Source organism: Crocuta crocuta, unplaced genomic scaffold (assembly GCF_008692635.1).
Source record: "Crocuta crocuta isolate KB4526 unplaced genomic scaffold, BGI_CrCroc_1.0 scaffold139, whole genome shotgun sequence".
NCBI classification, from domain to species: Eukaryota; Metazoa; Chordata; class Mammalia; order Carnivora; family Hyaenidae; genus Crocuta; species Crocuta crocuta.
The window spans coordinates 2,880,073-2,895,612 of NW_027533258.1; the positions used below are offsets into that span (position 1 = coordinate 2,880,073).

The 15,540-nt window shown below is 41.1% G+C and overlaps 1 protein-coding gene across 1 annotated transcript in view; it reads left to right on the forward strand.

The window, feature by feature from the left end:
- Positions 1 to 15,540, forward strand: part of TTC19 (tetratricopeptide repeat domain 19) — a 26,185-nt gene that overhangs the window by 1,731 nt on the left and 8,914 nt on the right. The window contains exons 4-5 of the mRNA XM_077746531.1: positions 213 to 274; positions 2,379 to 2,473. Of these exons, the coding sequence (XP_077602657.1) occupies positions 213 to 274; positions 2,379 to 2,473 (157 nt within the window). The remainder of the gene's footprint in view (positions 1 to 212; positions 275 to 2,378; positions 2,474 to 15,540) is intronic.

Sequence of the window (15,540 nt, forward strand, 5' to 3'; positions counted from 1 at the left end):
TTGCTCCCCCCCCCCCAGACCTTTATAGAAACTACCAGGCTTTCACTCATGCAAAAACATAGTTGCTGAGGAATTCAGTTGTTTAATTCCTCCTAAAGGATAAAAGCTATGGCTTTGAGGCCAAAGTCAGTCTAGATGTTTATCAGAGATAATAATCCATAAGGAAGTTTAGGTTGTTGTGAATTTTCTTCATTTTTTCTTTCTCCCAACAGGAAGACAATGCGATAATTGAAATCTCTCTAAAGCTGGCCAGTATCTATGCTGCTCAAAATAGGTAAGTATAGTCAGAATATAGGTGTGGTAGCCACCAGAGAGTTGGGCTGTGGGCAGTTAACTTTAACCCCAGGATGTTATATAATTTTCATTTACCTTCCATTCACAGGTCTCAGAAACACTGGGTGTCACAATCAAAGGGTTCCCTCCCTCATTGTTGAAATCTTTAGTCTTTTCCAAGTTTTGCCCTGCTGTTTCCAGTAGACTTTTGAGGGGGGCCTACAGCCCTCACACCTCTGGCTGCACTGTGACAAAGCTAATCAAGCGTTCTGTTCCTGCCTGAATCGGGAAGGGAGGTCACCGTTAGAACTTTAGTTTAGCTCTTCCTAGAAGAGGGAGCGGTGTAAAAGCTTTTGGGAACAATATACTTTGAAGCAACCATTTTTGGATAGAAGTATCAACAAACCAGGAAATTAGACATATAGTTGAATGATGAGGGGGTTGACATGGGAGTGTCTCAGTGGCTAGTCTAGAAGGCAATGTTTGTAAAGCGTGTAAAGGTGATCAGGTAGGCCGGTTTTAAGAAGGAGAAAGCTCTAGGAGTGGAGAAGTGACCTCTGGATAAGTAGGATAGGAAATCGGTGCTAATTTAGAAGTACTAGGTGAGTCTAAATTCTTATAAAGAAGAATCTTCATGCTTCACCGGAAAGGCTTTGGGAATAACATGGATGTGTGCCAGAGGTCCGAGTGGGGCCTGGTGCCTTTCATCCTGTCTAGGCGGAGTTCAGAGGAGAAACACATAGGATGTAAGCAGAGAACTCCTCTAGAGAGTTAAGAGTACATTGGAGGGAAGCTCTAAGATGAGCTTTTCCTTGGGTTTTTGGCTGCTATAGTAGTTGGGTACCAGAAGTTTGGAATGACCTCACACCTAATGCTGTAACAAGAATGCTCATTGTGGCCAGGGGCCCTGGCACTGGGCCTGCTGCCCTAGTCACCGGCTCCTTCACTCTCAGCAGAACCTGGCTCTTCTCCCTGCACTTAGTTGGATACTAGACAGGCCAGAGCTTCTGAGGGCCTTTGACTGCAAGTCTTTGGAGGAGCTTTGAGGTTGGCCTATGCTGGGGAGTGTTACAGCTGGGATCAGTCTCTCTCGGAGGAGTAAATAGACAGGCCTGGATGTTGATGGGGTATGAACTTCTAGGATAAAAGAAGTCTGAAGCTAATCCCAGTGGAGAGAAAGACGAATTCCTGGTCTCATACAGGGACAAGCGTATGTAGTAGCCCCTGACAATTAGCGTGTGATTCCTCTGTACCCTTCTCAAAAGTATTTTTTCTTTTAGTTTTATTAAGAGAAGCATGAGGCCAGAAGATACATAACTAGAGTTGGGGCTTAGGAACCCTGATATTAGTAGGGGAATTGTTAATACACATTTTGCTCTGACTGGAAGCATCTAGTGAGCAGCCTTCCGCCTGCCCCATGTCCTGGCTGGATAGGGTCCCTCCTGCTAAGGTTCGGGTTTGGAGAAGCTTCTGTTCTGAGAACGGAGTACAACGGTGGGGTGATCTGTTCTCCCTTGGCAAAGCACTAGAGGAAAAGGGGCGAGCTTTGTAGTGCCGCTTCTGCTGAGAGACTAGAGCCATAGCAGAAGGGCAAGAACCAGGGGTGAGCTTCTGGAAGGAGCAGGGATTCTGTTGTGTTTGTACATCTCTTTGTAGAAACCACAGTTGACAGCTGGTTCTTTACAGTCAGCCTGCCTAACGTTTGGGTGGCCTCTCCAATTGATTGAGGGTCCAGGGTTAGAGTCAGGCTCAATGCCTTCTAGCGCCATAGCTAGGAATTCCATTTACGCAAAAGAAGCTTTCATTGAAGACCTACAGATTGGAAAACTAATAAAGCTAATAAACCTCTCCAGAAATTGCATAAGATCAGTAGTTAGAACCCTTGCTGCAGGCAGCCTTAGTCTCTGTTCATAATAATACTGCTTGTAGCTGATGTCAGGCTTTCCCAAATGGAGAAACAGACTCACCTGAAGCCATTAGTGGGAGACGGTGCTTCCCATCTTACACTTCCCTTACTAACAGTACTCAAACCAAGGCTAGGAAAATGCGATAAAAGAGGAGTTTGTGAAAAGGTGAACAGCCGATTGCTGATCTTTGCTTTACAGACAGGAATTTGCTCTTGCTGGCTATGAATTCTGCATTTCAACCCTAGAGGAAAAAATTGAAAGAGAAAAGGAATTAGCAGAAGACATTTTGTCAGGTAGGGAGACCTGACTGTTTTCTGGACATTGCCTTTTTGCCACAGAGCTTCACTGTTCTACTGGGATAAAAGGGAAAGGTGTCTGAATCTGGGGGGAGGGCAAGTTATCCACTTGGGGAATTAAGTGGCGATTTTTAAAATCTCAGCAGAGGGTTTGGGATAAGATGTTTAAATAACTTGACCACTGTTTGTTTGTTTGTTTGTTTGTGTAACCCTTTGGTGGTTAACTTAATTGACTTTTATTATATACAACCTCTGGAAAATTGGAAAGCAGAAAGGAGAGGTCTTTCTCTTTTCTCTTGGTTCAGCTACCAGTCACAAGGCTAATTAATTACATTTGGGTACCAGATATTTACCAAGTCATAAAAGATGAAGAGAAACTCAGGTTTTTGCAGTTCATCCTCATTACAGAGGGAAGAGAGTAAAGAACAGTTTTAGGAACAAAATGGCATGGTCAGGAAGCTCTAGCTCTCGACCATTTGGGTTTCTTAATATGGTTTGAAATATTGGGAATTACCAGATTTGATACTGATTCCATAATTCTTATTTCACACATACGCTGTGCTAAAAGCTACAAGATGCTATAGAGAAAGAGCAGTCAACTCTTGTCCCTAAAGCAGTAGGACTTAAAAGAGTTATTTTTACTCCATTGTCTTCCAATTGTCTCTCAAACATAAACCCTGTTTTTCTCTTCCACCACTGCACCTAAGCCATCTCTATCAAGGTCACCAGTTCTCAAACCTTATCCTACCTACTCTGCTTATTAGCAGCTCTGACCCAGGTGGTCGCTATCTCCTACGGGACGCGCTTTATTCACTTGGCTTCTGGGACACCTTACCCATCACTTACTTTCCCCTTCGCTACCTCTAAAGTTAGCAGACCTTAGGGCTCACACCCTAGGAGATAACATACAGCCCCATATCTTTAAATATCGGTTGTACATCTTCATCCCCAACTTACACATGAACTACAGATGTGAACTGGGTAAGATTGTCTACCTGACATGTTGACCTGAATGTCTAATGGTCATTTCACACTTAACATGTTGGAAATGGGTCTCTTGATTTCTGCCGCTCACAAAGTTGCTTCTCTGCCAATCAGCCCAGTGAGAAAGGGCGCCACCATTCATTCACGTGCTTAGCCAAGAACCTAAGAATCACCTGTGATTCCTTCCTCATTCCTGATTGTAAAAGTTCATCAAGTTATATTGGATCAACCATCAAAATATATCAGACCATGTCTCATTCTCTTGCCATCCTACTTTGGTGCAGGATAGTATTGCTTCTTGCTTGAACACCTGTAATAGTTCGCTCAAGAGTTTTCCTGCTTCCTCGCATTCCCTTACACAATCTGTTATCCATAGAGCAGGCAGACTGCTCTTTTAAACCTCAGTGCCTTTGCATCACCTATAGAATAAATTTCAGAATCCCTGTATGGACCTGTAAGGCCCTATATGATTTGACCCGTACCTACTTCTGTATCATCTACTGCTGCTCTCCCCGTTGCTCACTCCACTTCGACCACATTGGTCGTGCTGTTCTGTACAAGCTCATTGCCATCTCAAGGCCTTTTCACTTACTCCCTCCACCTAGCCTGTTCTCCCATATCTTTGCGTTGCCAGCTGTCTTCAGTCAGCTGCTCAGGTATCACTTCCTCAGAAGGCCTACCCTAACTAAAACAATCATCTCTTCCCACCTGTCCTTTGCTTTACTTCCTCACACTTGAAAGTAGGGGTGTGTGTGTGTGTGTGTGTGTTGTGTGCTCAGGTTTCTACGGCCACTAAAAGTATATTTTTGTTCCAGATGTTTGTAGTATTTGTCTTCCCTAGCAAAGAAGGGTAGAGATTTCAGCTTATTTGTTCACTGCTAAATCCTTGGGCCTAGAGCAGTGCCTGGCACGTAATAGAGGCTCAGCACTTGTTGAATGTAGGCGCAGAAGACTAGACAGGCCCCAAGTAAAGTTTCAGTGTGGTGTGGAGGCTTTGAGGGAATTCACAGAATATATAAATACGAGTCTGGCTATCAAATAATTCAGTTTTGAACTGTCCACACTCTTGCAGTCTTTCATTTAGAGAATTGACTGTAGACAGTTCCTTAGACGTTTCTAACTCCCAAAAGTAATACCAATGCATTTAAGATGATTTAGGAAATCATTAGGAAGAAGATAACAAAGATCATCCATAATACTACAAAGAAAGAACTACTTTTTACTTTTTGGTGTATATCTTTCCAGGCTTGCTTTGCCTGTGCTGTCTACATCTTAAGAGATAGGGATCATATTGTATATGCTTTTTTTTTTTTTAATTTAGTGGTATATTGTGAAAATACTTATTTACAGGCATAGGAATTCTCATTGGAGAGAGCAAACTAATTTCTATTATAAATGGTATTTTTACATTTTACTAGTTACGTGCAATAAAGAAAATGTTACATTATTCTTAATCTTATTTTTCCTAAAGAAATACATTATTACTCATTTAAGAAAATAGAGAGAAAGAGGTGGGGAGGGGCACAGAGAGGGGGAGGCAGAGAATCCCAAGCAGGCTCCCCAATGCCAGCACAGAGCCTGATGTGGGGCCGAACTCACAAACCGTGAGATCATGACCTGAGCTGAAATCAAGAGTTGGAAGCTTAACCGACTGAGCCACCCAGACCCCCTATTGTCACCCAGTTTTAAACAAGTACATCCACTGTCAAATTTATATGCTTTTTATTTACCTGACCAACTCTGTCCCAAAAGTGTATTACTTAAGCTCATGTATAAATTTGGTCTAGGGAACTGATTTTGTTTCTCATTATAAATACATAATGTTATTACAGAGGAAGTACACATACAAAATTAAGTGAAAACAGATTTCTAAGCAGTATTGTTAGGAGTCCAATGTAGATATAGATGTAGGTATAGAGCAGGACTGAATTATACCAAAATACAGACAGTGATTACCTCTGGTTGGTAGATTTATAGGGCACTTATGTTTTATGTGTGTTTTTCTGGATATTCTCTGATTTTTTTGAACATTAAAAGAATTATTTTCTTATGTATGTAGTATAAAAAGTCAAAGGATGTTCTGAGACTTAATTTAAAAACAGCATTTCCTTGCCACATGTCTTAGAGTAATTTTCAACTCTTAACCAATTTCATCTGGTATTTTCCTTTATATTTCTAAATAACGTATAAAACTATTTTTGCAATTATTTTTAGAATCTGTTAACTTACAGAAAAGGAAACATTTAGTGTAATTTTTGCTCCTGTCTATATTATTACAAATGTATAAATAGTGTTAGCTGTTGAGCCAAGCATTTTCTTTTTCTTTTTTTTTTAAATTTTTTTATTTTAATGTTTTATTTATTTCTGAGAGAGAGACAGCGTGAGCGGGGGAGGGTCAGAGAGAGAGTGGGAGACACAGAATCCGAAGCAGGCCCCAGGCTCTGAGATAGCTGTCAGCACGGGGCTCGAACCCACGAACCATGAGATCATGACCTGAGCCGAAGTTGACGCTTAATCACTGAGGCACCCAGATGCCCCTCAAAGGAGTACATTTTAAACTCGTTGACGAATATTGCAAAATTGTCCTTGAAAGGACTGTATTCATTTACATTTTCAGGTTCTGCTTATTTATTTGCTTTGTGACTTTGATCAAATTAATTAAGCCCTGTGTGCTTTTGATCCTCATAATGGGGGTAAGAGCAATACTCTCTCGTAGGACCATTAGGAAGATTGAATGAGTTAATATCCATAAAGTGCTTAGAACAATGTACTTAGCAGCTACTCGAGTGTTAGCGATTGTTTTTATTATCATGGTCAGGCAGTGTGTTCCTTCTCCGCAAAGTCCCTGATTTTTATAACCTTTGCCAGATTGGTGATATGGTAGTGATGCTTTGCTAAGCAATGGGATTGATCATTTACTGGTGCTGTTTTTAAGAATATTGACTCTTTCCTATCAGGTTTTTTCTTTTCCCTTACTTGTGTCTATAGATTTCAGACCTTTGGATTTTTTTGTTTGTTTTAATTTTTTTTAAATGTGTGTGGGGCACCTGGGTGGCTCAGTCAGTTACGCATCCGACTCTTGATTTCGGCTGAGGTCATGATCTCGCAGTTTGTGAGTTCAAGCCCCACACTGGGCTTTCTGCTGGTAGTGTGGAGCCTGCTTGGGATATTCTCTCTGCCCCTCCTCTGCTCACACTCTCCCTCTCTCTCAAATAAAGAAACATAAAAATTTTTTTTAAAAAAAGAAATGTGAAACTAAAATTTGTATAGTTTAAGGGATAATGAGTATAACAGGTAGTGACCCAACACTAAGAGTACCTTTGCAGCCTGTGTGTGTTTGGCCCCAGCCCCGTTCTTCTCACCCCCGAGATGCTGTTCTGGTGAATCTTGTTTTGTTTTTGCGGGTTTCTTTTTAAAATTTATATAAATGAATCACACAGTATGACTTGCACTTGTCTTTAATTTTTTTGGAATTAGATCTGAATTCATTTATGTGTATGTTCTGTGCTTTTATTAATTTAAGTTAATTTTTTAAATGTTTATTTATTTTGAGAGAGAGAGAGATCCAGGATCGCAAGCAAGCTCCATGCTGTCTGCACAGACCCTGATGGGGGGCTTGAACTCAAACCATGAGATCATGACCTGAGTTGAAATCAGGAGTCAGATGCATAAACTGACTGAGCCACCTAGGTGCCCCTGCTTTTATTAATTTTAAATACATAGAACATAGCTGTTCTATGCCAGGGATTCTAGGATTTGATAGAAGCAAGTGAGGCAGAAGTCCCCATTCTTCGGAGCTTACTGCTTAAAAAGGTAATTTTCAACTTTGAAATCAGGTAAATATTCACTCATCTTTTTTAATTTGCCTTTTTTGTTTTTAAACAGGGTTAACGCATAACTTTTTAACATATTTGAGGTTAATTTTGGTGTGAAGTTGGTCACTACTATCCTGAAGATGATAATTTATTATCATTACATACTTACTGTAAATGAGCATATGCTTGTGTTTCTTATGGGGTTTCCATTCGATTCATTCATCAGATGACTTGATGTGTTGTTTGAGCTCTATGGTAGCATATGTTTGAGTTACACAGTAAAGCAGGTTACACGCATGCTTCTTTTGTTAAGATTTCCTCCCATCTTATTCTGTTTTTATGTGCATTTTAGATCATTTTGTCAGTCCCTAAAATGCTTTGAGACTGAATTATTAGATTTGCATTATAGTTTTCAGTGAGTTTGGGGAGATTGCCCTCTAAATAAGTTAGCATTTCACTGCAGATAGCACAGAATTTCAGTTAAGCATTAAGGGCACCAACTCTCCCGTAACTGGCAGTTCATGGAAAGGGGGCAGGTTGTTGAGTTACTTGACACACAGGTCATTGAGATCCTGAAGAAGGAGATTCTTTCCATCCCTCCTCACGCATTCTCAGTGTCTTGGCTTTCTCTTCACATTCCCCTTGTGGTTGAAAGGTGATTCACGAGGAGGGGAATCTGTCCTCCGTTAGGAATGGATCCTGGTCGATTTTAGAGACTCATGGTAATCCCACTTTTCCTGTTGAGGACTGGGTCCCAGGAACCTTCTCCAGAAATGGCAACATGCAGAGGAAAAGGAAACTTCTCTGGTGTTTCTCTTAGAATCAAGGTAATCTTTGCTATCAGTTCTCAAGTAGGTTTATCCTTACTTCTCATTGGCTGGATTGGGTTACATGGCATTTTAAGCCCAGTCCTCAACAGCCCACAAGAATGGATGCCGGAATAAACAGCTGTGCTGGCAAGAGAGTCACCACTACACTGTCCCCGCAGCACGGGCACAGAGGTATCGCAGGTATCGTGGGTTCGGTTTCAGGCCACTGTCCTAAAGTGAATAGTGCAGTACAGCAGATCAAATGAATCTTTTTGTTTCCCAGTGCATATGAAATTTACATTTACCGTGTGCAATAGCATGTTTAAAAAATGTACATACTCCTCCAAGATGTATATACCCTAATTGAAAAATACTCCATTGCTAAAAAGCGTCACCTGAACTTTCAGGGAGTCGTCATCTTTCTGCCAGTGGAGGGACTTCCCTCAGTGTGGACGGCTGCTGACTGATCAGGGTGGTGGTCGCTGGAGGTTGGGGTGGCTGTGGCAATTTCTTAATAGAAGATGACAGTGAAGTGTGTCACACTGATTCTTTCATTAATGAATGATTTCTCTGTAGCATGTGATGCTGTTTGATAGCATCTGATCCTCAGTAGAACTTCTTTCAAAATTGGAGTCGATCCTCAAACCCTGCTGCTGCTTTACCAACTGAGTTCATGTAATAGTCTAAGTCTTTTGTTGTCATTTCGACAGCCTTCGGCATCTTCACCAGGAGTAGATCTCGTCTCAGGGAACCACTGCCTTTGCGCATCCACAAGAAGCAACTCCGTGTCCATTCAGGTTTCATCCTGAGAGCACGCCCTTCAGGCACATGTTTAGGCTCCGCTCCTAACTCCAGCTCCTGCCACACCTGCCCCGTCTGCCTCCACTGGAGCCTTGAGCCCCTCAAAGTCCTTTGTAGAGTTGGAATCAGTGTCTTCCAAACCCCCGTTAATGTTGATTGTTTGACCTCCTCCCATGAATCACACATGTTCTCAATGGCACCTAGAATGGCGAATCCTTTCCAGAAGGTTTTCAATTTACTTTGCCCAGTTTGAAAGTCAAAATTAACTCCTGGATCCATGGTCTGCAGAATGGATGTGGTGTTGGCAGGCACGAAAACATTAATCTCTCTGTCCGTCTCCATCAGAGCTCTTGGGTGACCAGGTGCAGTGTCCATGAGCAGAATATTTTGAAAGGTATCTTTTTTTTCTAAGCAGTGGGCCTCAACGGTGGACTTAAAATATCCAGTAAATCGTGTTGTAAACAGACGTGCTGTCATCCAGGCTTTGTTGTTCCATTGTTAGAGCACAGGCAGAGTAGATTTAGCGTGATTCTTAAGGGCCCTAGGAGGTTGGGAGTGGCAGATGAGCATTGGCTTCAACATAAAATCACTTGCTGCATTAGCTCCTAGCAGGCGAGTCAGCCTGTCCTTTGAAGCTTTCAAGCCAGGCATTGGCTTCTCAATAGCTATGAAAGTCTAGGTGGCACCTTCATCCAATAGAAAACTGTTTAATCTACATCGGAAATCTGTTATTTGGTATAGTGTTTGGTTTTTTTTAAGTTTATTTATTTTGAGAGAGAGCATGTGCAAGTGCATAAGCAGGAGAGGGGCAGAGAGAGGGGGAGAGAGAGAATCCCAGTAGGGAAGTGTGGAGCCCAACTTGGGGCTCGATCTCATGACCAAGAGATCACCACCTGAGCTGATAGGAAGTGGTGGATGCTTGACCGGCTGGGCCACTCAGGCACACCATGTATTAATCATCCTGACGATGATCTAGAATCTTCTGGATAACCTGCTGCAGCGTCTACATCAGCACTCGCTGTTTCACCTTGCACATTTATGTTATGGATGGAGACGGCTTCTTTGCTTCAACCTCCTAAACCATCCTCTGCTAGCTTCTAGCTTTTCTCCTGCAGCGTCCTCACCTCTCAGCCTTCGCAGAACTGAAGAGCATTCGGGTCTTGCTCTAGATTAGGGTTTGGCTTCAGGGAACATTGGGGCTTGTTTGACCTTCTGTCCAGACCACTAAACCTTTCTCCACATCAGCAAAAAGGCTGTTTCACTTTCTTACCATTTGTGTGTTCACCCGACTAGCACTCTTCTTTTCTCTTCTCCTTCAAGATCTTTCCCTTTGCATTTACAACACCAATGTTTGGCACAAGAAGCCAACCTTTCAACCTGTCTCAGCTTCTGAGATGCTCAGTCATTTACAGGTTTTGATTCAAAATGAGGGGCATGTGACTCTTCCTTTCATTTGAACACTTAGGGGCCATTGTAGGCTTATTAATGCCTAATTTCAGTATTGTTTTGTCTCAGGGAATAGGGAGGCCCCAGGAGAGGCGGGGAGGTGGGGCAACAGCCAGTAGGTGAGCACTGCGAACACACACACTTGCTAAGTTTACCATCTGGCATGCACCGTCTTGTATGAGTGCAGTTTGTGCTCCCCCCAAATAGTTACAAAAGTAGCATCAAAGATAACTGATCACTGATCACCATGACAAGTATAATAATAATGAAAAAGTTTAAAATATTGTGAGAATTACCAAAATGTGACACAGCAACACGAAATGAGCAAGTGCTGTTGGAAAAATGGCACCGATAGATTTGCTCCATGCGGGGTTGCCACAGACCTTCAATTTGTGAAAAATGCACCATCTGCAAAGTTCAGTCAAGTGAAGTGTGGTATGGGAGGCTGCCTGTGTAGGGTCTTTCCATTGAGCACCCCGGCATGGCTCTTACAGATTCTTTCCTGTGGGTGGGACAGGGATTTTGTTACATTTGATTCTTAGTGGACACTTTACTACACTATTTGCTTTTCAGTTGATACTCATTTCTAGATGTATAATTCTACATTTAAGAAATCATGGTGTTTCCATTTAGATCTACTTCTGTGTCTCTCCCCCCCCTTTTTTTTTTTTTTTTCTCCTCACCCTTCTTAAATTTAGTTCATTGCCTATGACCTCAGGACAACGTTAAATAATAGTAGTATTGGACAACTTTGTTTTATATTTAATTTGGTGCCAAACTATGAAGACTTATTTTTATATATGTAGGGCAAACCAGCCTTGCTACTAATTGGTTGTTAAGTGTACTTCAGTATAATAATTAATACTGATATTTTATTTAGAATTTTACATATATTTCCTTATGTGAAATCCATAGTATATTTCTTGTGCTTATCATCACAGGATTTTATCAATGTGATAAAATGAATTGATAAGCTTTCTCTGTTTTCCGTTCTGGAATATGGGATATTCCATGGGAGTGATCCAGTCCAGGAAAGTGGTAGGAACCAGGAAACTGTATGGGCCAGACTTCCTGTAGAGGGGTTTCTCTGGTATCTTGTTCTTTCCTTGATTACTCATACATTTAAGTTTCTTCCATTTTCTTGATTTGATTTCAGTGTCTCGATCAGTGGCAAGAGCACAGCGTGGCTCAGTTGGTTGAGCTTCTGACTTTGGCTCAGGTCATGATCTCACAGTTTGTGCGTTCGAGCCCCAAATGGGGCTCTGTGCTGACAGCTCGGAGCCTGAAGCCTGCTTCCAATTCTGTGTCTTCCTCTCTCTCTGCCCCTCCCTCACTTGTGATTTCCGTGTGTGTGTGTGTGTGTGTGTGTGTGTGTGAAAAATACCTTGAATAGGGGTTCCTGGCTGGCTCAGTTGGCAAAGCATGTGACTCTTGATCTTAGGGTGAGAGTTCAAGCCCCAGGTTGGGTGTGGAGCCTACTTAAAATTAATTAATTAATTAATTAATTCAGTATCTTGAAGAAATGAATGCATGGGTGAAAGAAGTTTGGAGGCCTATATTTTCCTAGAAGGAACTTTATGGAATTATATTTTTAAAGCACAGTTGGCCGTATTCTGTTATGAGATCATATTCCTTTCCAAATTCTTAAATTTCATGGATTTATTTCCTCTCTTCAAGAGATTCTTTTTTTACACTGTTCATTTCTCCTCCTCTCCTTGAGCCGAAAGTTTCATTCATTTTCATATTTTAGATAATCAGAACACTTCTGGAAAGTAGAAGTAATTTTGGTCATGTATTTGATGTCATGAATGTTTGACATCTGGAGCCCACGTTTGAATTCTGGCTCTTCTGCTTCTTCATAGTGTGACTGCAGACAATTACATGCCTTCTCTCCTCTGGGCCCCTCGTCAGTGAGACAAGAGTACTAGTAGACCCTGTGTGTGCCGTGTAGAGTTGTTAGGGAAAGGGTGGCTGGCCCCTCATTGAGTACTTAACTGTGTACGAGTTTGCTGCAGTGCGGTGTACTTATTACCGCTAAATTTGTGTAGGACCTTCCTGACTGGTTTCTCCTTGGTTTCTCTCTCCTGCTTGGGTTGGGTTTATTTTGCTCCTTTTCTAGTTTCTCAGGTGGAAGATTAGGTTGTTGATGTAAAGCTTTCTTTTCTAATACGGTATAGGTGTTTACAACTATAAATTTTCCAGGGTGCCTGGGTGGCTCAGTCGGTTGAGTGTCCAACTGCGGCTGAGGTCATGATCTTGCTCGGAGTTTGAGCCTCACGTTGGGCTCTATACTGACAGCTCAGAGCTTGGAGCTGCTTCTGAGTTTGTGCCTCTCTCTCTCTCTGCCCCTCCCCTGCTCACGCTCTGTCTCTCTCTCAATTAAACATTAAAAAAAAAAACAAATTTTTTTTCTCAACTTCTTTAGCTGCATCCCATAAATTTTGGTGTGTTGTGTTTTCCTTTATCTCCAGGTATTTTCTAATTTTTGTGATTCTATTTTTGTGATTTATTGGATATTTTGGAGCGTGTGGATTAGTTTTCGTATATTTATTTCCAGTATTTTCCTCTGTTGTTGACTTTTAAGTTGATCCCATTGTGGTCAGAGAACATGCTCTGTATGATTTCACTCCTTTTAATTTATCGAAACTAGATTTATGGCCCAGTGTATGGTTGTCCTGGAGACTGTTGTATGTACGTTTGAGAAGAATGTGCATTCCTTTGTTGTTGGGTGGAATGTTCTGTGCATGTTGGGTAGATCTAGCTGGTTTATAGTTTATAGTTGTTCAAGTCCTATATGCTTGCTGATTTTGTCTAATTTTAGACAAAATGATTTGGCTTTGTGGTTTTTTTCTTCATACATGCTTTTATTCTTGCTTAAACAGTTCTAGATAGGTATCTTCATTGTGAGTTAGCCCTTTATCTGAAAAATGATTTTTTTTTGGTCTTACTTAAGGTATTCGTACCAAATTTTAGCTTTATGTTGTTGACTATATCTTACTAAACTTTTTCTAGGTCATTTTTTTTCAGTGTGTCTTTTGTAGAAGACCGTGTTTGGATTTTTTAAACAATCTGAATGCCATTGTCTTGTTATACAGACTCTCAAAGCTTATAATAAAATTAGTATTGAGAGTAATACTTGGTCTCATTTTTGCATTTTATTTTTTAAATTCTTTTAATGTTTATTTTAGAGAGAGAGAGAGAGGAGTGGAGGAGGAACAGAGAGAGGGAGACACAGAATCCAAAACAGGCTTCAGGCTCCGAGCTGTCAGCACAGAGCTTGACGCGGGGCTTGAAGTCACAATTAGGGGCCCCCTAATTTTTGCATTTAAAAATGCTTTCCATTTTGTTACTTCTTTTGGTCTCAGGTCCCTTTTAGAGGGACCTTTTCTCAGCTTCCACTACGGTTTGGAAGGAAGGCATACATAGGGTTTTCAGTTTCAGGGTTTTCATAGGAGTCATTTGTTTTAGGGGTGACATAAATTTTCTGTAAGATATATTTGACTACGGAAAAAACAATTGTTTTCACTTTGTTCTGTAAGATGAGATGAGTACAGTTTAACAGTCTTCTGCTTGTCCTTTTTCCCACTTGTTTTCTCGACGATCTGGAGTTTTGACTTACTGGGATTTATTGCAGAGAATTCTGCAGCCAACTGCTTTGCCGCTTTTTGTAGATGGCCTGTTTCTTCCTGCCCGGTTGCTTTGTAGGAGTCGGAAGTTTTATTAGCCTAAGGCTGGGGGCTTAGTCTCTCTCTGAACGGTGCCTGGTCTGTAGTGAACCTTCATTTCTAAGATTCCACTCTCTTGAGCTTCTAGTACATCTTTGATTCCTGCTCTGATTATGCTTGGTCTGGTCCTTTATTTAGGCATGTGATTTACCAGTATACTAGCCTCTCTCTTCTCTATCCTTTATGTTTCTCCTTCCCTCAGTTTTTCTATCTGTATTTTGGGAATTCCTCCAGTAGATGTTCCATATTACTGTCTTAACCATTGAAAAAAGTTCTGTTCCTTTCTTCTGACTTTTTTTTTTTAAGATTTCAATTAAAAATGAAGTGTAGCAACTTTAACAGATGCCTGTATACCTTCCCCTTAGCTTTATCAAGTCTTTTACCGTATGTGCTTCAGAATTCTTTTTTCTAAGTTTAAACTCTGGTGGACTCCTACTTGGTGTAGGTACTATTCTGAATTCAGTTTTGACCTTTATCGTTCTTAGGCCTGCTTATTACAATGGGGCTAGTATGTTTTTAAACTTTATATGAAGGATATCATACTGTACACTTGATTCTGCAGTTTTTCACACAACATTATTTTGAGACTTATCTATGTTGATATGAAAGCATCAGTTTTCCTGTCACAAAGGCCCGTTTACTCCTAGGAGTAATAAGGAATTATCAAATTGCTTACCATTGTGGTTTGATTTCCTGCCCTGAAAATTGCCACTTTATATCCTTTATTTTTTTGAAGGGTTGTCTTTTTCTTAATAATTTCTAAGAGTTCTTTATGTATTTGAGCAAAATACAAAAATTTATAATTTTTGTATTTTGTATCTTGTTTAATAAAATACTTCTTTCTATTAAGGTCAGAAAGATAGTCTCTTCTAAATATTTGGCTTTTTTACATTTAGTCTTCATGTAGAATTTTTAATAGGCTATGAAGTAGTGATAGGATTTTTCCTTACTTCATGGATAGGGTTGTAGCTCAGGACATTTATTGATCACCCTGTTCTCACTGATCTGTGATGAGTGAGAACCTCTTCGTTGAGGTTTCATAGATTCCCGGAGCGACAGTGTTGAATTCTGTAAATTTTTACCTTCATTGTCTCTTTTCCATCTTTAGTTCAGTAGCTTTATGTTTTTCTTTCTTGTTATTTGATCATTCAGGCAGTCATCCAAGAAACTATTTATTGAATACCTGTTACGTGCCAGACACGTACTAGTAGGCACTGAGAGGCAGCTATAAATAAATGAAAGGTGCTGCCTCCTGGAGCTTAATTCCTAGTGGAGGAAAAACACCATCATAAACACTCTCCAGTAGGGGCCTCTGTGGGGCTCAGATGGTTAAGCGTCCAACTCGATTTCAGCTCAGGTCATGATCCCAGGGTTGTAGGATCGCGCCCGGCCTCGGGCTCTGTGCTGAGCGTGAAGGCTGCTTAGCATTCTCCCTCTCCCTCCCTCTCTCTCTCTCTCTCCCCCTTCCCCCCTCCCCCTCCCTC